This window comes from Lytechinus pictus, chromosome 7 (assembly GCF_037042905.1).
Source record: "Lytechinus pictus isolate F3 Inbred chromosome 7, Lp3.0, whole genome shotgun sequence".
Lineage (NCBI taxonomy): Eukaryota > Metazoa > Echinodermata > Echinoidea > Temnopleuroida > Toxopneustidae > Lytechinus > Lytechinus pictus.
In genome coordinates, this window is record NC_087251.1 from 47354511 (window position 1) to 47380659 (window position 26149).

Consider the following 26149-nt stretch of genomic DNA (forward strand, 5'->3'; position numbering starts at 1 on the left):
ATGGACTAACATTGGATTTCTGAATACAATATGCCTTTGAAAACGTGATTAAATATCGAATACAATAATTTCATTCCGAAGGTCCTACTACAGGCAGAGAAGTCTTACGTAATAGCACAGCTGTTGTTTATCATTTCGTCCTTGGCTCAACGCTCATATACTGGCCTGTGGAGGTGAAATTGAGACAGCGGGGATTACCTGGCCAAGCAGGGTTGATCAGGGCTTGGAAATGATTTTTGGGATTTCCAAACGTAAAATGGGGTATAAAACCGCAGTTTGCAATCTGAACTGCGGTCTTTCTCAAAACGGGGGTTTGACGTAATGAGTCTTTTTAGGGTTAAAGGCCACCAGAAACTCGAAAAGGTACTCCAAAAGGTCAAGCGTGCACAAAGTTCCACAATTTTTTCTCTTTTGTGTGTTTGTTTCTTACGTGTTGGTATGACCCCACGTTCTATTAATTGTGTCATGAAGTATTTTTCTTGTAGCTTTAAGGTTGTGTGGCAGCATACAACAAGCTCTATCCATTTTTGTCTCGCCTGCATAGCAGAGCGAGACTATAGGCGCCGCTTTTCCGACGGCGATGGCGGCGGCGGCGGCGTCAACATCAAATCTTAACCTAAGGTTAAGTTTTTGAAATGACATCATAACTTAAAAAGTATATGGACCTAGTTCATGAAACTTGGACATAAGGTTAATCAAGTATTAGTGAACATCCTGCCTGAGTTTCAGGTCACATGACCAAGGTCAAAGGTCATTTAGGGTCAATGAACTTTGGCCAAGTTGGGGGTATTTGTTGAATTACCATCATAACTTTGAAAATGTATGGATCTAGTTCATAAAACTTGGACATAAGAGTAATCAAGTATCACTGAACATCCTGTACGAGTTTCAGGTCACATGACCATGGTCAAAGGTCATTTAGGGTCAATGAACTTTGGCCAAGTTGGGGGTATTTGTTGAATTACCATCATAACTCTGAAAGTTTATGGATCTAGTTCATAAAACTTGGACATAAGAGTAATCAAGTATCACTGAACATCCTGTACGAGTTTCAGGTCACATGACCATGGTCAAAGGTCAGTTAAGGTCAATAAACTTAGGCCATGTTGGGTTAATTGTTGAATTGCCATCATAACTTTGAAAGTTTATGGATAGAGTGAATGAAATGTGGACATAGGTGTAGTTGACAAGTCTTAACCCTTTGCGTGCGACGGGCTTCCACAGAAGCCCAGCGAGTCGTTCACTTAGCTACGACGGGCTTCTACAGAAGCCGAGATATGTTTGGTTTAATTCAATGAAGTTTTTCAGCTTTTTCGTAATTGTTATGCACTAAAACCTCTGCCACTATTTCCTTTATAAACCTATTTCGATAACAGATTGAAAAAAATATCCAGCTACGTGGGGAAAAATCCCGAAAATAGGAAATCATTTCAACTTTACCCGATTTTTTCGTTGGAGTCTGACGGGGAAGATAAATTTTGTGACGAGCACGTACGCGCGCGCACAAGGCCTGATCACGTGATTTGTTCTGATCACGTGATTTGATCCATATCGTTGTTCTGATAGATATACGCTAACATCTTTTCTGCAAGATCGTCACGTAATAAGCTACGCGTTTATTCACCATTTTCGTCTTATTTGTTTAATCAAGAAGATATCACTCTAGATAAAATGATATCTCCTTGGTTTCATCGATCGATTGTATTTTCAAAAAACAAAAAGCTTGTAATGTCTTAGTACTTTGAGCTGATCTCGGTGCACTTTTGAACTTTTTCCCTCCCCATCATCCCCCTTCTTATTATTTTTGTCTACTATTCTGGAAAAAAAAAGAGCAAAGAAAGCAGTTAAGCACACCATTCATCTTCTGCTCTTTTCAAAAGGGAAACGTCCATGTAGTTCATGATATCGGCACTACCCGAACAAAAGAATGTCTGGGCGGCCACTCAAACAAATTCCTTCCGAAAAGAGCAGGATACAGATGGTCAACGCCCCGAACAAAAGGAAGATTAGTGTTTATCGGCAGGATGACCAATTGAATGCTTTTCGCACTTAGCAATACAAAAAAGCTTCTATGAATACTTTTATTTCGACCAACATACCGTATTAAAAAAAAAAATTGTCTCATTTACCGACAACACTGGTGCTTATGACATCCGTCAGTGATTCATATTGCATAAAAGCGCTACCCTTGGGTGATGATGCATATAAGGATGAACGAAGAATCATTTAGGGAAATTATAGAAAAAATATGTTCAGATGTCACGGAGAACGAGAGAGAATGAGAGACAGAGATAAAAGGGGAAATAGACAAGTGCGCTTTTGCTAAAATTCCATGAATATCTACTTAAACGAATAACAACATGACTTTATTTTTGGTTAGATTACTTTTAAAAAATCCCACAGCGTTTGTTTGTCGCAACTCGGTCCCCAGACCCTTGCCAAACTGATGACTTTTTATCATTATTCTTGTTTGACCTTGCCCCCCCCCCCCCAGATGGAAATGTTCTGACCTACACTCTAATATTGCTTGTTTGTCTCCTCTCTCCGATTTTTTGTTTTTAATTGCGAGTAACGCGGTAGAAAAGATCAGAATAAAGACCGTCTTGGCCACTTTTTCCCCGTTACGACCAAAAAAAAAATAAAATCGCATTTGGGGCGCTTACCATGGTTAGCATCTAAACCAAAATATTTGGAAAAAGATGTTATACAGGGACAGCAATGTTTTTTTTTATGGTGCAGGGGTTGAGCTGTGGGACGGGGGTGAAGCGGTTAAAAAAAATCACAATTTGTTAATTCATGTCATTTTACAGAATGAATTTATAACATGTTAGGTTTTATATAAGCTCTTCATCTTATTTCCTTTTCTCTCCCAGATGAAAACTTTTGCATTGAAAAGTTGCCAGAAACATAATCACTTCAAATGATAATACCAATAATGAACTAAAAGTTTCCTCGCGTGAAATGGAAGAAATAGAATGATACAGGATGATAATTTGTTTGTCTGGCGTGTCACCCGATAGAACCCTCTCAATCCTACAAATTTTTATTCATGTGTGACCTACACCCCCCCCAAAAAAAAAAATGTTGATACCGACCCAAATTTTATTGATTTTCCTACTTTTTCGCCAATTTCTTTCTTCTTTTTTTTTTTACCGGTGAATAGCGTGCATGGTAGAAAAGATTCATAGAGGAAAACAAAGTTTTTCCTTTACTGCATACAAACATTTGGGGCGCTTACCTTGGTTAGCATCAAAACCAAAATATCTGATTTTTTAAAATAAAAAACAGGGGCTGCTGAGCGTTTTTTATAATGGAGGGGTTTAGCTGAATGTGGGAGGGAGTGGACCGGCCAAAAAAAATCATGAATTTATGTAGACTTCGGATTTTGTTGTACATGTTTGCTGAAAGGGGTGAGGACTGAAACTTCCTACCAACTCCGCTGCCTCTGTACTATGAGATTGAACGATTAAAACGATAGAGACAAAAATGAATTCTAATCATTGTGAAAGTTTTTTTAATGATTTATTTATTACTTTGTTTTCGGCTGTGAAATCAAGGAGACAATATAACAAAACGAAGGAGATAATCGAACAAAACGAAAGAACAAATAAAAAAAAAACACTTATGATTACGGATGCTATAATTTATTTAAAAAAAAATACTTTCTCTTACTTTCAGTAATTGCTATCATGGCTCTTTTTGAGGGAATAGTAAGATAAAGAAACGTAGAAAGTGACAAGAAGAGAGTTGGGAGGTATGATTTCACTTTTTCAGACTTACAATTTTAGTCACTTTTATTCGTTTAACACTTTGAAATAATTTCAGGATATTACAAATCGAATACCGGTGCGCAAACTTCAGGAACAAAATTATTTTGTCATTATAATAGCTGCGTGGAAAATCGAATAAAATGAGACTGAGACATATAATTTATGAAAAAATCTAAAAAAGAAAATTACTTTTAGTGAAAGATTGAGGCCTCTGTCTTGCCATAACCCTAAGCCCCAAGTTCACAAAAAATAGTTTAGTTGTCATTTTTATACGATGATGATGATCATCATCATCGTATTGTCTTTTGCGAAAGATATCTACCCATGTTATCAATATAGAAAATGGAAGATGATGTAGAATTTATTGTGAAATGACAGTTACAATAGTAATTTTAAAAGGTTTTTCGAGACATTATTTGAGAAACTGGGGGAAAAACCCCAAAATTTTTCGACATGATGACCACGATGCAATAGAACGAGAGGCCCAAAAATCCAACCATCTCCGATACAAGTTGGCAAAAACGAGGCATTTTCTCGGAACCGTTTCCGATGAAGAGAGAGAGAGGGGGGGGGGGGAGACGTTAGACGTAATGTAAAACGACAGGTACTGAGAAGAAAAATCAGAAAGGATTGAGGGGGTGGGGGCGGGTATATACCTCGTAATCTAAATCGGGAAGAAGGAAGACGATACATATATAATTTAAATGAGAAGAACTCAGAGAAAAAAAGGTGTAGAAAGGAGGGGATATAGAAAGACGATAGATATAAGGGAATGAAAGCGGTAGATAATACAATCGGTTACAGGTTAGAAACCAGAGAAAGGGAAAACAAGGAAATCCCTAATTGGTACCGTTGTATAAATACATTATACATGTACATTTTATGTTGACAAATGCGCAATAATTTAAACAAATTTACCATCCGCCAGTCAAATAGAAGGATTTCAGTAGCTTTCAAGTGTTATTGAAAATTTGTAAACAAATCTTATATGAAACGGGCCCCTGGTAAATTTTTGAACCCCCCCCCCCGCTTTCTCTCGTTCTCTCATCCGATATTACTCTTATTTTTGTCTTCTATTTCAAAGGAAACAAACAGAAAATAAGGAATTTAGAACACCGTTTATCCTCTGCTCTTTTGAAAATGAAAACGTCCATGCAGTTCTTGGTGTCGGCACTCCCCAAACAAAAAGAAAGTCATGGCGGACGCTCAAACAAATTCCTTATGAAAAGAGCCTGGGGACAAATAGCCAACGCCCTGAATAAAAGGAAGATTAGTATATCCACCTAAAAAAAACACGTTTGTTTGACGTGTCCCGACAAACCCCTCTCAATCTTACACCTACCCCCCCAAAAAAAAAATGTTATTATTTTTTTTCGCCAGTTTCTTTCTACTTTTTTTTGGTCTTTTGTTTTTCTGGCGAATAGCGTAGCAGAAAAGGATCCATATAAAGAAAAAAAAAGACCGGTTGACCTTAAATTTTTTTTGGGGGCGCTTACCCTGGTGAGAATCAACACCCAAATATTTGAAAAAGATGTATAAATAAATCTAATTTAGATGCTACAATTTCAATAGATAATAATTTACTTTCTCTCATTGTGACGAACAGTAATCGGTAGCATGGTTATTTTGGAGTGAAAAGGGAGATAGAAAAGTGATAGAATGAGACGAGGAGAGCGTTGGGAGGTATGATTTCAGATCCACTATTTGAGTCACATTTACCCCCTTCGATCTTTGAAATTGCAACAGGAAAACAAATCGAAGACTGGTATGCAATCTTCAGGAACAAAATTATTTTTTTATTACAAACTATAATTCATGAAAAGAAGAAACCAAAGGCGATTTTTAGTGAAACATTGAGGCCACCGTCTTAAAGCCCAGAAGCCAAAAATCACAAAATAGTTTCGGACTTTCGTTGCGCAGCATCATCATCGTACTTGCAAGGGAATATTCACCCTTTTTTTATTCATTCTGGAAAATAAAGGTATTTGGCATGCTGTGATTTCACCCAAAACGGATTATCGTCGTAATTATACACTTTGCAAATTATCTGTATACAAGGGGGTAAAGAGACCATTCATGAGTAGCGTGACAATAGGCAATGAAAATAAGCACCAAGCAGACAACAAAGCGGTATAGATCGAACCCGACTTGTCCGCGCGTGCTGATTGCCCTTACGCATTTTTGTACACAGTGCCTATTGACTTGGGAAAAAGCGAAGATTTGACAAAATAACACGACTTTTTCCTCGTAAATTTCTTAACTATTCTGTTGATTTGAGAAGCGAGACCTTTAGTTCTAGAAAGAAAAATGTCTGATCTTTCATCTTTACATTTACTAAAAATCCTGAAAATACTTCAGTTTGGCGCAATTAGCAATAGATTAGGAAAACACCGCCACAGATCCAAATACCAGCAATGTACAAAAACGGCTCCGCCGCAGGGAGAGGTATCCGGTTTCGCGGGCCCGCACGCAAAGGGTTAAGTCACCGTTCAAATGTCATTTAAGGTCAATGAACGTGGTATTATGTCATTACATGTATATGAATGGTGTTTTTGTGAATGATTATTTTATAGTAGTTTTCAAAGTTAGCACTGCTGCTATATTAAATCGCGTAATGCAGGCGAGACTGCCAGAGGCGTTCCACTTGTTTTTATATCAATGGTTAGTCCTCAAACTACCGGGATGGGGGGACCTGTCCATTTTGTCTATGCAATAGCATGGTGGTCGCCTTGAAATGAGTGTCCCCCTTCTCTTCCTTTGAGGTTTCTGCCATACTTTATTGATATATTTGACAGCTATAGAAAATGCTTAATGATTTACAAGATCATTGGGTGTATCTACCTTTGTCCCCTCCCCACTTTTCTTTAATTCTGTTTTTCCTTTTCTGTCTCCACTAACAATCAAAGCTCCATCTTTAGTTTGCATTTCTTTATTAGATCACACCATCCATTTCAGTCACCTTCAGAATCATATTTTTGTTTTTAAGTCATGACATACACAGAAAGATTGTTATGTTATTTTATATCTATAGATAAGGATGAATATTAATTTTGATAACCTGTATGTTTGCATAAAGTAGGCAAAGCAAATTCCAACATAAGAATATGGATTATCTCAGTCTCTCTCCCCCCCCCCTCTTTTTTATTTTCTCTCTCTCTACAGGAAACCAACAACTTTCTGCACATTTGAACACGAGGGTGCAAAGAAGCTCTTCTTCTCACTGCCAGGTAAGATTCTACATTAGCATTAACAGGACCAAGATTAAACCAAGGGTCCCAATTTTATGGTATTGAAAGCCACATTGATTGGCCTCAGGGCCCTTCTAATCGGTACCAGAGATATTTAAATACCAATCAGCATGCGACCGCCCATACTCTAATTGAATATCACAATCCAAAAGATGTGGCCAATGTTTGTAACTGCATCAACTTCTCCCATTTAGCGTGGATTGCAGCCGCACGCTAAAACACCAAGATGTCCTTTGAATTTCGATACATAAACGTGCAGTGCATGCAGTATGAAGAGTCTGCGGTCAGTGCGGTACCCTCATAACGATGGCGGCAAAATTCTTCATGTGACGCTCGTCAGGTCCGTTGTAGACGTATCATAGAGCGTTGTGGCCCAGTGGATTAGTCTCTGGACTTCTAAACAGAGGGTCATGGGTTCGAATTCCAGTCATGGCGTAAATTTCTTCAGCGAGAAATTGACCCACATTGCGCTGCACTCCACCCAGGTGAGGAACCTGGCAAGAAATTATTCTTTGAAACACGTGAGCATGTGACAGTAGCTCAGCTCAAGCCAGTGTAATTATGCTGCATTTATTGTAGAGTGCTGTGGGGCTTCTGATAAAGGGGTATTAGGTGCTATAAAAGCAAGTATAGTTGTTACCTCTTCAACCATCATCTCTTTCTTACAGGTAATCCTGTATCAGGCATCGTGACATTCAACCACTTTGTCTTACCCTGTCTGAGGAGGATGATGGGGCATGCGGACCTTCATCTCAAGAGAATCAAAGTTCGGGTAAGTTGCTGAGTATCATGTAAGAGAGAGAATCTCTTTTTTTTTTATCTGAAATAAGCAACTTTGTTGTTTATATAAAGAAATTAAAGGTCCTATGAAATACAGCAAAGATGCTGATTTATTCGTTAGCTTAGTGGTTACTAATAACGATTCCATCAAAATTTTACCCGAAAAACATCCCACATCAGGTTCAAAGGCAGTTTTATATTGAAAATCGAGCCAAATTCGCCACGCCCACACAAAATTCAGCCCGATTTGGTTTCGTATATCACGTGACAATTATGACGTCAGGGGAAGAATCTGCTGAGTGTTGCTGACGTTTGGTGCGTGAAGTGCCTATTGTGGTTGCACGTGTGGATTTACATGTGCAATAACTAGGGGTCCGGCTGCACAGCTGAGAATGCTTTCTTTTGATGACGTCACGATGATTGACAGGTCGATCGGCCGACTTTTTCAAAAATTTTAGAGGGCGTTCCCGTTGAAGTTCATTTCCATGGAATAACTCAACACCGGTTCGTTCTACACAGAAACCAATGGCAAATTCGTATTTTTCAAGTAAAACTACCCAAGAATAGATATATATCCAAAATAAGATGGTTTTTGTGTCATAGGACCTTTAAATAGGGGTCTTAATGAAGCGTTTAGGGCTCAAATTCGCTTTTGAGTCAGGATAGTATGGAAGTTTACCAAAGGGATATTATTAACTCGCCCATATCTTCTTCTTGCTCTTTCAGGTCCAGGATGACCTCAAGCTTGACCCCCGACCCGAGTTCCAGAGGGCGCTGTTGGACTGGCAGTCCCCTGAGGATGGCGTGCCTCTGGCTTCGACGACCGGCAACCAGATCAGCAGCCGTCTGATCAGCATGCGGCAGGCCAACGCCCTGTTAGCGCTGCCTCCGAGGAGTGATGAGCAGCCGACTATCCCTAAGGGATCTCTCGTTGAAGCTGTAGTGCTTAGACTATGAGCAGTAGATAATTCAAGCACATAGACCTGTAAGCCCTACATCTGATTCTTGCTAAATGATAATTTTGAATTATTGATTAAAAATCAGGTTGAAAATCGGATTGAACATCACTATGCTTTCTCACACCTATACTTGTTCCCCCCCCCCTCACCCTCGAAAAAATCCAGTGTATTGCCAAGTTCAATATTCTTGTCAATGCATTGCCTTAAGCGTTGGATGTCATCTCATCAGAGATGAACAGAAAATATGTGTTGTTTGTTATAATATGTCTTGAATGACTTTGGAAGTCTGCCATAATTTTAGATTAAAATTGAATAATTTAAGAATAACTGACAGAAAAAGAAGTAATTGATTGAGAGTTTCAAAGTTCAGGCAAGTCAGGAGATTGATGGAAAGTCGTTGGATTGAGCTTGGAAGTTGTATCTTTAGTTAAGGAACTGGTTTAGATTTAGATATTAATTTCAGTTCAGTGTTATCAAGAATATGTGTCACATGTAACAGTATTATGCAGGGATGCCACTTGGTGTCCTCCAAAAATACTGAAAATTATCGTGGGCCGGGACAGTGTCCAAGAAAGAAAAAAATTTAGGGGGGTCCACCTTAAATTTTGGGATGGACACAGGTAAAAAATTGGAAAAAAAATTAGGAGGGGGGGGGGAGGACCAAGTGGCTTAATTGTTACCTTGTTGTGATCGATGACTTTGAAGTCAATTAGGTTTGAAAAACTGACGGTAGTTAGTTATTGTGTATTTCTCATAGAATGCTAGACCAAAAGCTTCAGTCTCTGTATTTTGGTTGTTCAGCTGAACCGCGTTGGCTCCACTCACCAGTACATCGACTGAAGAGTTGTTGGCCCGTACTTAAAGACAACGTATCAGCTAACCCAGGGAGCTCCGGCCCGCTTTCCGGGCCAGAGCTCCCTGCCTGGGTTCCGTATCAGCATGCAGCAGTAGCGTTAGATCTAACATTCGGCAGAAACCCGATTTTCGGATCGTTTTTGGTACATAAAATGTCACATTATAAAAAATATAATTACATCCAAACTTACGAGAAAATATATGAAATTCAGAAACAACGTACCTTAGACCGCAGTTACCGCTAATTCCTTCCAAATGATGATCAAAACTTAGTCATCCTCGATTCCTTCGTTGGTCATCGTAAGTTGGATGACGTCATCATCTTTACATACGTATTTACCAGTCGCTATTATACCGCGATTCGTGCCGCTGCTTTGCGCTTGTGTATGTGCGTGCGTTCGGAACTTGTCGCTTGCATTGATTGGCCAGGATTTATTCTAATCGGAAAGCCTCGATAAAAGCATAACTCAATGAACGTAGTGGGTAGTGCGCGCGTTTATAATAATAGCAAATATCTCGGGGAAATATCTCTCACTCGGTCGATCGACATGCATGAGAGAGAGGGAGAAAAAGGAGGACTTTCCGGTTTTTTAATACACAGAAAACAGGAAAAGTCGGAAATACGGAAATAAGACAGATATAGCAGGGAAAAAGCCGGAATTACGTATAAAGACGAAAAAGTGGCATCCCTGATTATGACACCATTTGTTACTAATTTAGAAATATTTCTCATGCATTTGTGGGCTTCTAAGTGAGAAAAATCAAAATTCTGTGCAATATGTATTTGAAATAGACATATTGATCATTTGAGTTTATTCCCAAGAAATAGGTAAATATGCAGGTAGATTGGATAGACAGTTCCTGGTAATGTAGAGTTTATTCATTAGCCATACATGATTATTTCAAAATCTTTATGGAATTCCTGTTTACGAATGAAAGCTTTTGGATGAAATGTAGGTCAACCATAATTTGTCAGTTTTTCTTGGATATCAAAAATATCATTTGTTGTTTTTCAGTATGGCTGGGAACATGGTCATTTTATCGTCTATATGATTGGCATTTCAATATCTGATATGTGTAATGCAGTGTGTTATTGTACAGTTAAAAAAAAATCAATGTAGAGGCACTGTGGACCAGTTGATAAGTCTCCGGACTATGAACCGTAAGGTCCGGGGTTCAAATCTTACAGCAGCACTCTCGTCCTTTGGCAAGGCATTTATCTAAATTTGCCACTCTCCACCCAGGTGTAGAAAATGGGTACCCGGTAGGAAGGAATTCCTTGAATGCCTGAGCACCGAGGCAGCCCAGCTAAAGCTGGGGTAATAATAACATCATCATGTTAAGCAGGGACCACCTAGAGGACAAAACTGAAGTGGCTACCCTGGGTAAATATTGTTATTTTTATCATATTGCTGTATAGGCTTACAAGGAAATCTGTGTTTCCCCTTAAATAGATTCATATTACTGAGAAAACTATTTTTATACAACAGAAATGTTCAGATCATAGCAGTACTCTGTGGAGTGGATAATCATTAAAATGATTTATTCTTTCCAAATTGTTATTAAGATAGTACTGAAAATTCTTGTCCTTGAAAAATTCATAATTAAGGAAATGAATAATCATCTTTGAGCACCTTTTCTTACTATATAGAATGTTTGTTCAATTATTATTCATGGTTTATTTCAATTGTATCTCGCAGCCACTGGCTGAATTGTACATAATTTACATTTTTTTTAAGATACAAGTATGGTCATGAAACATCAAAATCCACAACAAAATGTATCATGAATAACAAACATAAAAGTAATAAGAAATAAATAGATAAAAATCCATGGAGAGAAACTACCATATTGATTATGAGCTAAGATTGTGAACAAATTAAGAATTGAAATTATAGTCAATTCCTTAATATAACCTGTAAAAGTTCTAGAATGGATTTAAGAATACAGTAGCATATTTGCTAGATGTCAAATAATTCAGTTGTTTTATAAGTAAATAAAAATTGTAATTTAAAGATCAAAATATAGTTATCATTTTTCTTCCATATTCTTTGTCCATTTACAATGTAAATAGATCAGATTTCTTTGTTATGTGGAATTATTTTTGTTTACTCAAGAGGCAACAAAGTTGTTCATTGATTAACTTGCGGATGTCATGAGTTTTCAAAAGTTTTGTAAGTTGAAGTGCCTTGCTAGGATGACTGAGAAATGGATATACATTTGATAAATTAGCATGATTTTTCAGATGTTTCAACCTCTACGTATCATTGGACTTATCCATATTATGTTGCCAATTTATGTTCATTTTTAAAAAGTTTTTCTATAATAGGAGTCTAGCACTGGTGAATATAGAACACAGGGGGAGGGGGCATGAAATAATTGAATTGAATTGAAAACTTAAACCTGTTTCTTAAAACTTCTGAATAGAGTCATGTTGAGTTTAAATATTGTGGCCCGTATTCTGATAGCAGGTTTAACTTAAACCCATGTTTAAAGTTGTGGTTTAAGTATGGACAGCAAATTGTTACATAAATCACTAACAGTATAGATATCATACTTCAGCTCATTTGGCTCTCAAATCATTCATAATTGTCTAGGAAGTATAAATAGATGATTGTCTTCACCATCGATGAATCAGGAAAGAGCAAAGTAAACATAAGAAACATACAAATTTTGATACTTTTGGCTTCCCATACTTAAACCACAACTTTAAACCTGAGTTTAAGTTAAACCTGCTATCAGAATACGGGCCTGTATCTTTAATTTCAGTTGTTTGATTTTGGACTCTTGTGTTCTAGAACTGCTTATTCCTTTGATATACCTCCGTGTTATGAATTATAATATTTTGTCTTATTCTTTGACTCTTACCCCAAACTGCTACTGTATAGTTATCACAATGCCCCTTTCACTGCCATTTTGATACCCGCATGGGCTAACTACAGGGAGGAGGGGTGGGGCGAGGGGCATTAATCAATTTGTGATTATCATAATATTTTGAACCTCAAAAAATATGAATATGATCGTTTTTGTTACACTTTTTTCAACACTCTGGCCCATATTGTGAAGTCTGGTTTAACATCTAACTCTGTGTTAAAATTATGGGAAGCCATAAATTTCAAAAATGCATTTACATTATTATGTTTCCTATGAGTACTTTGATCTTTCATCATGTTTTAATGATAAAAGAAATATTTCAATTATTATTCCCAGTCGGTTATGAATCATTAGAATATCAAATGAGCTGACAATTGAACTTGTACTGTCAGAGATATACCTGCCACAATTGGCTATCCATAGTCAAACCACAACTTTAGACCAGTGTGTTACTTAAACCTGAGTTCAGAATTTGGGCCGGAGTGTGTAAGTATTATGCTCCAAAATGAATACCACAGAAATTGAAACAATGTTACCAATTTGTAGGAGACGTTAACAAAATATCTCATGCAATATATTTAGCATGTGTGTGTGCATGAGTGATATTGTGTGTGGTATACCGGTAATTTTTATACCATAGCCTCATTTCATAGTATTATAAAGTGTATTTTATAAAATAGGATTACAGTGTTATGCGATGTAGCCACATATATGCCCATATCTTATAGATATATGAAAAGAAGACTTGTCTAGTTTGAAAATATTTTGATATAATTATAGATGAAGATTGATAGTTTAGATTTTGAACATTTCTATAATTGTTTTTATCATGAGTATATGAAGATTCCAGCTACATGTGAATGTAAATGATATCAGCATGCAATCATATATGAATTTTATTTTGATGAAAAATGTATTCAGTTTCTACCATTTGCTTTTGAAAATACAGGATTTTTCTGGTTTCTGCATTTTCAGTTGCAGAAAAACGAATAAATTTCGAAAATTATATTGAGGTAATTGCTTGTTTCTTTCAGTCTTTTAGTTGTCACTTAAGGGTACATGTCGTAGGCTGATGGGAAGGGTTGGCATTTTATGATTTCGGCATAGGAGTCGTTTCATTAAACATTAAAAGAATGAACGGTAAAATTTCTACCCCCCCCCCCCCCAACCCTAGACAATTAGTTGGGGTTCCAATAGACTTTCTGCGGCAAGGGAGCATCAATTGACCAAAAAGTTAAGAGGAACCAAAAAAAAAGGTATCGCGGAAGAGGTTTACGGTCCATTCCATCCTTGGACTAAGAAAAGTGGATATAGGTTGAGGTGAAATTAAGAGGTCAGAAAGATTGTTCTTTTCTGAGATGAGTAGTCTTTTAAAAGGACTAAACCAGAAAGGTGAGAGGCTTGAGTAATTGGAGAGATGAGAGAAGGCTGGCTTGAGTCGGTGAGTAGAGCGGGAAAGAGGGCTCGACGTTACGGGCAGGCTGACTGTCTTCAGGAGACAGTATACTGTTTTTATAAGAACCATGAACTAAACCCTTTCTACTTTTTGAAAAGTTATGATTTTGGAATTTTTATAATAACCTCGTCAAGCTAGTCGGAGTAATAATTAACTTTCTTGGACGAGGGATCATTAATAAGCAAATAATGAACTAAGTTTGAACTAACTCATTGCTATTTTCTCTAAAAAGTTACGATTTGGGGGATTTGTTCTCAAAAGTTTTCTTCACCCCCTCTGAACAATATTTTGGATGATAATGGTCTTTCTGGAGTGAGGGAGAATTGATGGACAAAGAATGAAAAGGAACAAACAAGTTGATATTTTTAATCAAGATCTTGAACTATAGTCATCTATATTTTTTTCCTAACTGCCCCAAGACCCCTCTAATTAATTTACCGGATTGAAAATGTCATTTCTTGGATGAGAGGGTATTTAATAAATAAAATAAAGAAATAGAAATTTGATATTTTTGATAAAAATCATAACCCCTTCCCATTTTCTCAAAGAAATTGGATCTAAAAAAAAACCTGCCCCAATTAAGTCTGTGTAATAATTTGCTTTACGATATGAGGAGACATTAATATAGACGAAAAAAATCATACTCTGGATTTTATTTCTAAAAACTGCCTCTTGTAGTTCCCCCTATACATTAGTAATGGTGGTACAATCCTCTTTCCGAAAGAAAATTTGATATTTTGTATAAAACTTTTGAACTAATCCCTTGCATTTTAACATCCTTGTCTATATACCCATTCCTCTGTCTTTTAAATTCGTTGATCTTTGGAAGCATTTCGAAACGAATTATAAATTCAACTTTTTTTTTTCTTTTCTTTTCTTCTTTTTTTTTTTTTTTAGCTTTTTTTTTTTTTTTTCTTATATCTTTTTTTTTTCTTTCTTTTTTTCTTCTTTCTATTTTCGTTTCTCAAATATCATCGATTAGTAACTTTGCCTCGGTTAATTCTTATGAGACAATAGCAATCTGTACATGTACTGAACTCAATTCAACTTATTACATATAAGCCCATTTTGGAGGCTATTCAGTTTGCTTCTGGACTTATTTTAGTTCAGTACATGATTATCACGACTAAAATAAATCAGTCTCATGTTTAACCAACTCATTAATCTCACTTTGAAATTTTGATAAATTTATCTTACCTGGTTAGAGACCTATCGTCTTATCTTAAATATATACTTTTTCATCCTGACTATTATTTTTTTATTTATTATAATATTTTCTAAATGCTATTATCAGTGATTATCATAATTACAAAAAGTGTTTCAAATGTCACAAGTAAGTTAATTGTTAAAAATCAAATTCCCGCTTCGTGCTCGTATTTTCGTGATGAGATACCATCCTCATTAATTCAAAAGTGGATTTTTGAAAATGGAAATGTCTAAAATTTTGCTCGTTTGCAACTTTTAAATAAATTTTTACCCGATACTCCCTATTTAGCCCCCTCAAAAAATGTTTGGCTCATTAGGCCTTTATCGTAAAGGAAAAACTTGTAAGAATTATCCTAAGTGCCTCAACATTCATGAGTCATGTTCGAGTGGGGTAGATAAGTCATTTTTGGGGTTTTAAAATAGTGCCCTTTTCGAAAAAAAAGGTGCCATTTTTTCCCTGTGCCGCCTATTTTCAACTTCGCTCCGCCGCCCCTGTTATCAGGTCATACAAAAAATGAAGGTTAATAAACCCTATATACTGATAATGAGTCCCACTGTGTATGACACAGTGTGGAACACAATTAAAAAAAAAAACCTTCACAATGTCACAGTGTGAATCACTTATTCACATGGTTGACCGTGTGAACACGCCGTGAACCGTCACACTGTCGAGGTGTCCACGGTGTAAACATATCTTCACACTGTTGAATTTGAGCAATTTAACAGTGTGAGTCCACTTTGTGAACACACTGTGATCATACTTGTTGATTGCAGCAGGGATTGCAATTGCATCATAATCTTTATTTAAATACAATATGATTCATGATTACACATATAGGCCTAACTATCGAGTTCGCTTCGCGCGCTCAAGGGACTTACACTATTTTGTATCCTGCCCAACCTCCCCCCCCCCCCACCTCCCCTCCCATTCCGTGACCCACTGTACGCCACTATTGGCGGAGACATCCACTGTAAAAAAAAAAAAAAAAAAACCGACGGATAGTAGGCCTGTGGTCCGTTGCAGAAAGAGTTGCGTTTAAGCGCAAGTCAAAAATTCAATTGCAAGTCCCAAATGCGCGCTGTTGATTGGTTGAAAATCAAGTTGCGATTGATTGCAACTCTTTCTGCAACGGGCCCCAGGTCCATTGTAATATGCACATGGGGCGAATAAAAAAAGAGCGCACAATGGCGGGAAATTTGAATAGGTGTGCAGGCGAGGGTGAATGAATTTTGCCGACATCCTGACATTTGGAGGAAGCAGACGTGTTTTTGGTTGCTCCTACTTTTGGATAATTATTTCGGGAAATATCATATCTCTGCCATTAAAGTTTACATCACCCGATAGCGGACAGTGTGCTGACTAGGAAGGAGCTTGTTATATATCCTTAAACAAATTATCCTTGGAGTAATTGAGGAATTTCCGAAAAAATCTTCAACTTTTTCTGACGAAAATCAGTGGATTTTTGTCATCAGACGCGCAAAAACAAAAACAAGTTGCCATGGAACCAGTTGCAACTCAAGGCCTACGCAGAGACCTTTGTTACTGTGCGCCGTGAAATTTCCAACATTGCGCCATTCTGTACAAACTTTTGATTACGTCATATCGCGTCTTTTTTAACGTTATTTCTCTTTATTTCGTCACAATCAAATAATGGCAACACTAGTAAACATTGAACAATTCAGGGTTAAAGAACTCCGAGCAGAACTAAGTAAGTTAGGACTGGAGAAAAGCGGGGTGAAGGCAACGCTCATCTCTCGACTAAAAAGAGCAATGGACGCAGAAAAGGCCACAATCGCTGGTAATGGAAGAGAGGAGTCGGTTACTAATAAGCGAGAGAATGTTACTTGTGATGATCGATCGGTTAGGCCTATCCTACTCGAAATCTTGGACATTGTCAAAAACATCGACAACAGACTCAAGCGACTGGAAGCACAGAAAGACGTCCGTGACGCCTCAACCTCCACCATCGTTGTGGAAGACTGTCATAGCAGTCTTCACATGGACGATGCATTTGTACAACAGGCAACATCAGTCGAAGAAGAATCGAGCATCCTACAATCATCATCAAACATTCAACTTCCAACTGTGAATTCAAGAGAATTTGTATCCAACATTCCAACTAGCAATCGTTTCGAGATTCTTGGGGTGGAGGGCGAAGCAAATGGAGCAGAATCATCGGATTGCGTCAGTGAGTGGAGACGGGTCGGGGTCAACCAACGCCAGAGACGTAAGGAGCACGACGTGCTACTTTTAGGAGATTCGATGTTGAAGAACATTGATGGTCGTCGCCTGGCAAGCAAAATGAAAGTGAGATGTCGTTCCGTTCCCGGTGCCAGGTCCGAAGACATTCTGACATGTTTATCTAACGAGTGTGCCGACATCGTTCGAGGAGGTACCGTTATTGTGCATGTCGGTACAAACAACATCAAGGATGGTCCCAACTATCTACACAACAAGATCGTGGACGTAGGAAATATTGCTTCCAGAAAGGGGCTGAAGGTCATCCTATCTGGCATCATCCATAGACGATGGGAGTCGCGGTACCAAGAGAGGAGGATCGACTTCGTCAACTCCACCTTGAGGGATTCTGCGAGGCGAAACTCATGGGGGTTCGTCATCAATGACAACATCGGCGAGCAACACCTAGGTCGTGATGGGGTCCACCTTAACAAAATTGGCCAGGGTATCTTCGCAGCAAACATCCGCCGTGTCTTACCAAACCAGAAGCATCGACGTCCAAACTTCTTTGATGGAAGGTCCTATGCTGACGTAGCTGCTCCTACGACCAACTTACACGGAAATGTCAGAAGGCATGGTGAGACAACCAGATCGAGGACTTCGACAAGAGAGTGGCAGGACTATTTACTATTAGTGAGATCATTACTTAATGGTTAAGTACATGTATCTCCATATATACCTATTTGATTGATGGAAGAATATGATACTATGATGGCAAAGATGGAAATGGGAAATTTTGATTTATATAACAGATCAATTGACCTGGTGAGTTCTGTGTTTATGCACGACTTTACCTGCAAAACGATTTGTTATGAAAAAATAAACTTCGGAATGATATATCCCAAATTGTACTTTTATTATTTTCAAAACAAAATCCCTTCCATAGAATTAATGAATACGGAAGTGACCAAAATCATTGTTTTCCTTCTCTTATTATTGTCTGGTGATATTGAATCAAACCCAGGCCCAAAATTTAAGTTTCCATGTGGAAACTGTGAAAAACCAGTAAAATCAAATCAGTGCGGCCTTCTTTGTTCCACTTGTAAAAGATGGTATCATATTCACTGTCAAGAAATAAGCCTGGAAATATATTCAAATCTATATTTGAGCCCCGATGAGGAATGGTTTTGTTCAACCTGTTTTTTACCATCTTTCTGTGAATCTTTATTTGACGACTACAATAATACTATTGTAAACTGTGAGAAAGAAATTCGGGTACCCGAAAACATTCCAGAGCCAAATTTACAACAACAAAACTCGAAGGATTCAAGTTTACTTTATCAAGATTTTGAAAACATATTTGCTGTAAAAGGCCTTCACTTTGTACATCTAAATGTTAGATCTATTCTACCAAAAATTTCAGAACTTCGAATTCTTTTTAAGAGAAAGAATCTTGCAGTCATTGCTTTCACAGAAACATGGCTAAATAACTCGGTGAACGATGAAGAAATCAATATAGATGGATACAAAGTACTACGCAATGATAGATTATCAGGCTCTGGGGGTGGTGTATGTTTTTATGTCCGAAATGATATTGCATTCAATATCATAGATGTTTTAAGTACAGGTGATTCTGAATCACTGTGGATTAATTTGCTTCTACCAAGATCAAAACCAATTATTGCTGGCGTCATTTATAGGCCTCCGAAAAGCAATCAATTTATTGAGAAGATGTCAAATATTCTCGATATATTAAAGAAAGATGATGAAATTATACTTTTAGGCGATATGAATGTTTGTCTTTTTCAGAAATCTCCACTGGCTAAAAAATATACTGACTTATTGAGTCTTCATGGATTTAGCCAACTCATCAAAGATGCAACCCGTGTCACTCACACATGTTCTTCTTTATTGGACCATGTGATTTGTAATAACGAACAAAAAATAAGTCAAAGTGGTGTTATTGATCTTGGTATAAGTGACCATTCTTTTACTTTCTGTACACGAAAGAAAATTAGGCTGGCTATAGGTGTTCACAGAACCACTGATATCAGATCGTTGAAAAAATATAGCGAAGAATCTTTCAATCTTAAACTGTCTGCCGTTGATTGGTCAGATTTAACCCAATGCACTGACGTAAATAAGGCTTGGTCAGTTTTTCAAAATACTTTTATTTCAACGTTGAATATGATAGCGCCTCAAAAACGGATTAGAATTAAACAGAGATCAGAAAACTGGATGACTAAAGATATTATTTCTCTTATTCGAGAAAGAAATGTGGCGTATAAAAAAATGAAGAAAAATCTAAGTGATCAGGATTATGACACGCTTTCCAAAAGATACAAGAAATTAAGAAATATGGTTCAAAGAGAGGTGAAAAAGGCCAAATTAGAATACCTACAAAATAAAATAGAAGAAAATAAAAATGATTCTAAAAGACTTTGGCAGAATCTAAAAAGTTTGGGATTAAAAAAGAAAAATGGAAAGGACCAAGAATTAGTCGTTTCAATTGACGGAGAATTATGTCATGATAAGATAACTATTTCCAATGAATTCAATTCCTATTTTACAAATGTCGCAGCTACGTTGGTAGATAAACTTCCATCTTGCAAAGACATTTTCAGTGCAGACAGTGAAAACATTCGTAAATTTTATGAAAAAAAGGGTATAAGCCAAGATAAATTTGAATTATTACCTGTTAGTGATCAATTCATTTTTAATGAGTTGCGTAAATTAAATGTATCAAAAAGCACTGGGTTAGATTTGATACCTGCTAAATTTCTAAAAGAAGGAGCAAAGAGTTTGTACAAACCATTAAATTTCTTAATAAATCTATCTATCTTTACTAGCACTTTCCCAGAGGATATGAAAATTGCAAAAGTAACTCCTATTCATAAGAAGAAAGATAAAACTGCTGTTGAAAACTATAGACCTATCAGTGTTTTAAGCATAGTATCCAAAATTCTAGAAAAGGCGGTATGTGTTCAGATCGAAAAATATTTTAAAGAAAATGATATGATTTACGAATATCAGTCAGGTTTTCGACATGACTATTCGACTGAGACATGCCTTATTCACTTGACTGATTATCTGAGAACAAATATGTCTAAGGGACAATTCGTTGGGATGGTACTCCTAGATCTTCAAAAAGCATTTGATACAGTTAATCACGGCATCTTATTGAAAAAATTACAAATAATGGGTTTTAACCAGGCTACTGTAGCATGGTTCAAATCCTACTTGTCGAATCGACATCAAGTAGTGGCTATTCGCGATATTTGTTCCAAAATTATGCCTATAACGTGTGGAGTTCCACAGGGAAGTATTTTAGGCCCAATCCTATTTTCAACTTATATCAATGACATGCCTATTTGTTTAAAAGCTGACTGTAAATTATTATTGTATGCAGATGATAGCGTACTACTTTGTTCAAATGCCAACCCAAAATTTGTTGAGGAAAAACTTAGCGAACAGCTGTCTACATGTGTCGATTGGATGACTGATAATAGATTATCGTTACACTTAGGCAAAACCGAAAGCATTCTGTTTTGTTCTAAAAGTAATCATAAAACTTCATTTGAATTTGAAGTATCATACAATAATAAGATAATTCATAGGAAAGAATCTGTAAAGTATTTAGGCATTGAGTTGACTAGCTCCCTTTCATTTTCATCTTTAGTAGAATCAATCGTAAAAAGGGCGAATGCCCGTTTGAAATTTTTGTACAGGTATCAAAGTTGTATGGATCAAAAAGCAAGGCGTATTCTCTGTTTGCTCTTATTCAGAGTTTATTTGACTATGCCAACCCTGCTTGGTTTAGTGGCATAAGCGAACTCGATAAAAAGAAGTTGAAAATTATACAGAATAAAATGGTTAGATTCATTAGCTGTTCTGGTCCCAGAACCCATGTTGGCTACACCGAACTCTCTGGAGCAGGTTTTCTTGAAGTCAACAAAAGATCAAAACAGCTTATTTTGCACCACGTGCATAAAATCTATCACAATAGATCGAATCATTACATTGGATCAAACTTTAATCTAGTTACCGAAATACATAACTATAATACAAGAAACAGCCATTTCAATTTTTGCTTACCAGAAAGGGTAGGTAGTATTGGTAACTCATTTTATTACAATGCTATAAAACATTGGAATTCCCTTCCCAATGATATAAAGGAAATAGGAAACTTTTTGCATTTTAAGAGGAAATTGAAAGAATATCTTTCACTTGAGAGTCAAAAAGAAGATGCAAATGATATGTTGTACGGTTGATTTAGCCTGAATACTGACCTAGTTCTTTTCTCTTCTCTACTAGGTATTATTATGTATTTTACATAGTTTGATTGAAGCTTCGATATGTCCTTTCTTCTATTCTTTCTATTTCTTTTATTTCTTCCTATTCTCCTCTTCTTGTTGTTATTGTCGTCACGTTTATGCTGTTGTTCTTCTCCTTATTTATTTCCCTTCGTTATCAGTTTCTTCCGTCTCCTTCTACTCCTCGTCCCCTCTCTTCTTCTGTTCCTCCTCTTCCTTCTCCTTCTTTTCTTCTTCTTCTTCGTTATATTCTTGTATATATCTTATTTATTGTCTATATATCTTATTTATTGGTAATAGTAAATTCTGATTTTTTTCTTCATTTTTAATATGTAAATAGTATAATTTTAACATTTTATTATCTTAATTCTGTATATTGAGGACCCCACTGGAAATAAGCTTTCGAGCTTTCGTGGGTCATCCTGTGCAAGCCTGTTGTTTTAATGCTACTGTATATATGTTATGGTGACTTGCCAAATAAAATCAATCAATCAATCAATCAGTTAACAAAAACAAAAAATGGCACAAATACCGAGAGAAGGAAGGATGTCTGACTACAACGACCGTAGATTTTGAACAGAGGAAAAACGGAAGACATCCTAGATATTTTTAATTCCATACAGTATGAGAGGAAAAGATGGAAACTTCAGGAACTGCTTTCGAACATTGGTTTGGTGATAACCAGGTAAGTGAAATGATTATCGACATAAACAGTTTTAAAGCTTTTAGAACCTTTGGAACATTTCTCAAAAGAAAAACGTGTTTGCCAACGCGTAGTACTGTCTAATGAGGTCGAGGATTAAAAGCGTTCGTGTTTGTCAATATTAATAATTATAAAGTGTATGTATCATATAGTATGTTAAGAAAACCTACAAGCGTAGATCAACATTACTACCAAATGACATTGCCAAAACAGTTCCACCATTTTGAATAAGGGGTTACTTATTCTTAAACACATATGCCCACTAGTGTACACAATGTCTAATGGGAGAGGAAATCAAATTTTAACAAAAGTGGTAAAAGGGTTTGCTTCACGGACGGTTTTTGTTACTTCTGCCATCAGTTTTTTTCATGAAACTTCGCACATGGCTTCAGAGTGACACTATCCAAAAGGTGCGCACACCAAAATAATAATTTGATACGGTACAAAGTGGGGCCAAGGCCTTGAACTTTCTGCTTATTTGCATAATTTACGAATATTGTGAGCTCACTGAAGCATTATCGGGATTTTTACAAAAATCAAATCAAATGAGCTATGCAAGGAGGTTTGTGACAGATATCCGTAGTAAGCAATTGCATTTTTCCCAATAACGTTAAAAAGAGCTAATCACATTCCACATGTTCATTCAGGCGTGAATGTTTAATTAAATGCCTTTGAATCATAATTGAAGCATTTTAATTGGTCATGAATATAACGAAAAAAGTTGATAAGATAATTTTAGTTCCCAAAATGAAACAATACTTTGCCTATGATATTTGAAAATTTTATTTTTGTTTTCATCAAATGTTCATTGAACCGTGAAATGATGAATTTTATTGAAGATACTCTTCCAAAAAATAAATGTCGTCATATTCAATCATTTTATCAACAGAAATGTGTAAAAAAAATCCATTTATAGCAAATTTTGACTTATGTTTTGCAACCGTGAAATTTTTCCAAAAAAAGTTGTATTGCCTTTTAGAAAGCAGCTTTCACAAACCTTCTGTCGTTTTTTCATGATAATGTGGAATTCGTTCCAACAAAATGAAATCAAAGTCATGACGGTGCTCACTGAAGCATGACATAAAATGCGTCCGTAACATTCACTTAAAGTGTAGCATATAAAATTACCTACACACTCATGTAAAAATATATTCAAATCTCCCAGTGGTTCGGAAATTATGAATGTTTGTTTAAGGGGGGGGACTTACTTTTTTGTGGTGTATAGTATAGCATATAGGGATGGACCAATATGCAAACATGATTTTATGGAGTATTTAAGCCTTATTATTTAACATTTAGGACATTTTGAGGTAAGTTTTGAGCAGGTTTAGCGATGTCTGTGATAATAATAATGCTAATAAAGAATATATTACGGTAATGGTCTTTAGAAGAAATGCTGTTTCGGTTTTTTTTTTTTTTTTTTTTGTTATTGTTGTTGTCCTACCTAACAAGGGCAAGATTATGATTATGACTTTTCGTTGAATTAGGTTTCTTTTTAATATGAAGATGATGAATCATCATAGATGAGGAATTTCAGCAGTGATATGGGTCTCGATCCTCGCCAATATATTTCAGGTTTGCCTGTGTGGGGGGGGGGGGCTGAAGAGTAACCCTAATATGTATAGTAGAAGATTGTAAATGAATCATATAATAAGTATAGTCATGATGATGATGTAGAAGATGATGATTATGATTAACATACGTAGTGGTGATTATCGTATATAGGTCTAAGCACGCTGACTATCATTTATGCTTGTCTCGTATGACCCCCTTTTTTACTGAATGAATTAAACAATTCTTTTCAGAAACAGATGTATGGGGAAAGAAAAGGTATATGATGAAATAGAATGAAGTAATCATGTCTTCTAATTTGCAAGACGTTATATTTAAAAAATTACCCCTATTGTTGTAATCAAGCGCATGGGGTGCCCCCCCCCCATTTATTTTACCACCTTTTATAAAGGTCAAGTCCACCCCAGAAAAAAAATGATTTAAATAAATAGAGAAAAATCAACATGAATATAACGCTGAAAACTTCATCAAAATCAGATGTAAAATAAGAAAGTTATGACATTTTAAAGCTTCGCTTATTTTTCACAAAACAGTTCTATGCTCAACTCAGTGATATGCGAATGACAGGTATGATGATGTCACTATTTCTTTTGTTTTTTATTGTTTGAATTATACAATATTTCAATTTTCAAGAATTTGACAATTATGACCCCCTTGCTTGAACCATAAAATGTTAAAATAATGGAATTCCACGTGTTCAGGGAGGAATGAAATTTTGTTACACATGACAATGACGAGAAAATCAAAATATTTCATATTTCATATAATAAAATACAAAAGAAATAGTGAGTGGGTGATGTCATCGGTCCCTTCATTTGCATACCGAACAGGATGTGCATTTAACTGTTTTGAGAAATTAGGCGAAACTTTAAAATGTTATAACTTTTTTATTTTACATCCGATTTTGATGAAATTTTCAGAGTTATGCTTGGTTTTTCTCTGTCTATTCAAATCAGCTTTTTGGTGGGGTGGACTTGTCCTTTACTTGTTGTTGTAAATATTCTTAATTCAGGTTAAGATGTAGAGGTAAGTGGAGAATATACAAAAGAAATGATAACTAAATTTCAAAAGTGGTTATAACGGGAAAAAACAAAACCAACAAGAGTCCTTGAAATTGCCATTTTTTCAAGTCATATAAAAATTCAAACTCGCAATTCGCGCTCGCATTGTTGAACTAGTAAATATCAATTCATATTTCTTTAGTATTTGCAATGTGGTATATGATGTAAAATAAGAGGATAAGATACAAGAAGAAGTGAGAATTGGAATTAAAAAGTGGTTACACATTGGAAAGAACAATGGAAAACCGACGATTATCTTCAAAATGCCCCATTTCCATTTAATTGTTAGGGCCTATACATCTTATGAAAGAGTGTTTTAATATAAAGAAATGATAACAGTTTCTGTAAAATATTCACTCTTGGAAATTACTGTTCACAGAAAAAAAGGATATCTTTATTTTGATGACCCCCCCCCCCCCCTGCCTGTATTTTGGCATGTACCTGGATTGTATGAATTATGTGCCACACAGAAATGACAAATGATTTTGGATAACATGTAGCAAAAGAGGATACACTGTTTTCTTGTTAAGGAGCATTAGCGTAACTACGGGGAGGCAGACTGTCCCTCTGACGGGTCACAACCCATGGAAGGGACGTATCTCTGCCCCCCCCCCTGACGAGTTTGAAATTGAAGACCTTTTTTCTTTTTCTTTTTTTTTCTTTTTTTGCTTTTCAAATATTTTTCTGGTGCGAAATGTCCTTTATATCCTGTTGAGGACCTTTTTTTTTGCTTGTCAAATTTTTTTCGCGGGCAATTTTTGCCCCCCCCCCCTTTGGAAAATCCTAGGTACGCCACTGATAAGGAGCTATGATTGTTTATAAATACATTATTTTCTAGTCAGCCAGCATACACTATCATTGATTCTGTTAATATCTGATTAGGGTTGGAAAATCAAATTTGATTTAAAAAAAATCTTCTTTTTTGTGTTGGGTGATTAACTTAAGTATTTTCATCAATTTTATCAACCTTAACAGGATTAGAGACAAGCTCTGATAACTTGGAGGAAGACGTTCGGGATAAGATGGACAATATTGTTCATAATGATGATGGAGATCGAGGTCGAGAGCATTGACGTTCCCATAGATCCAGGTGATGAAGAACATGAACACGGTTACCCGAATTGTAACTTGCTCTCCTGGGGCCCGTTACATACAACTACATGTATTCACTGT

The 26149-nt window shown here is 36.4% G+C and overlaps 1 protein-coding gene across 1 annotated transcript in view; it reads left to right on the forward strand.

The window, feature by feature from the left end:
* Positions 1–13492, forward strand: part of LOC129264112 (gephyrin-like) — a 47671-nt gene extending 34179 nt beyond the window's left edge. Inside the window, exons 16-18 of the mRNA XM_064102936.1 lie at positions 6933–6997; positions 7687–7790; positions 8525–13492. Coding sequence (XP_063959006.1) covers positions 6933–6997; positions 7687–7790; positions 8525–8755 — 400 coding nt within the window. The 3' untranslated portion in view covers positions 8756–13492. The remainder of the gene's footprint in view (positions 1–6932; positions 6998–7686; positions 7791–8524) is intronic.
* The last annotated feature ends 12657 nt before the right edge of the window (positions 13493–26149 follow it).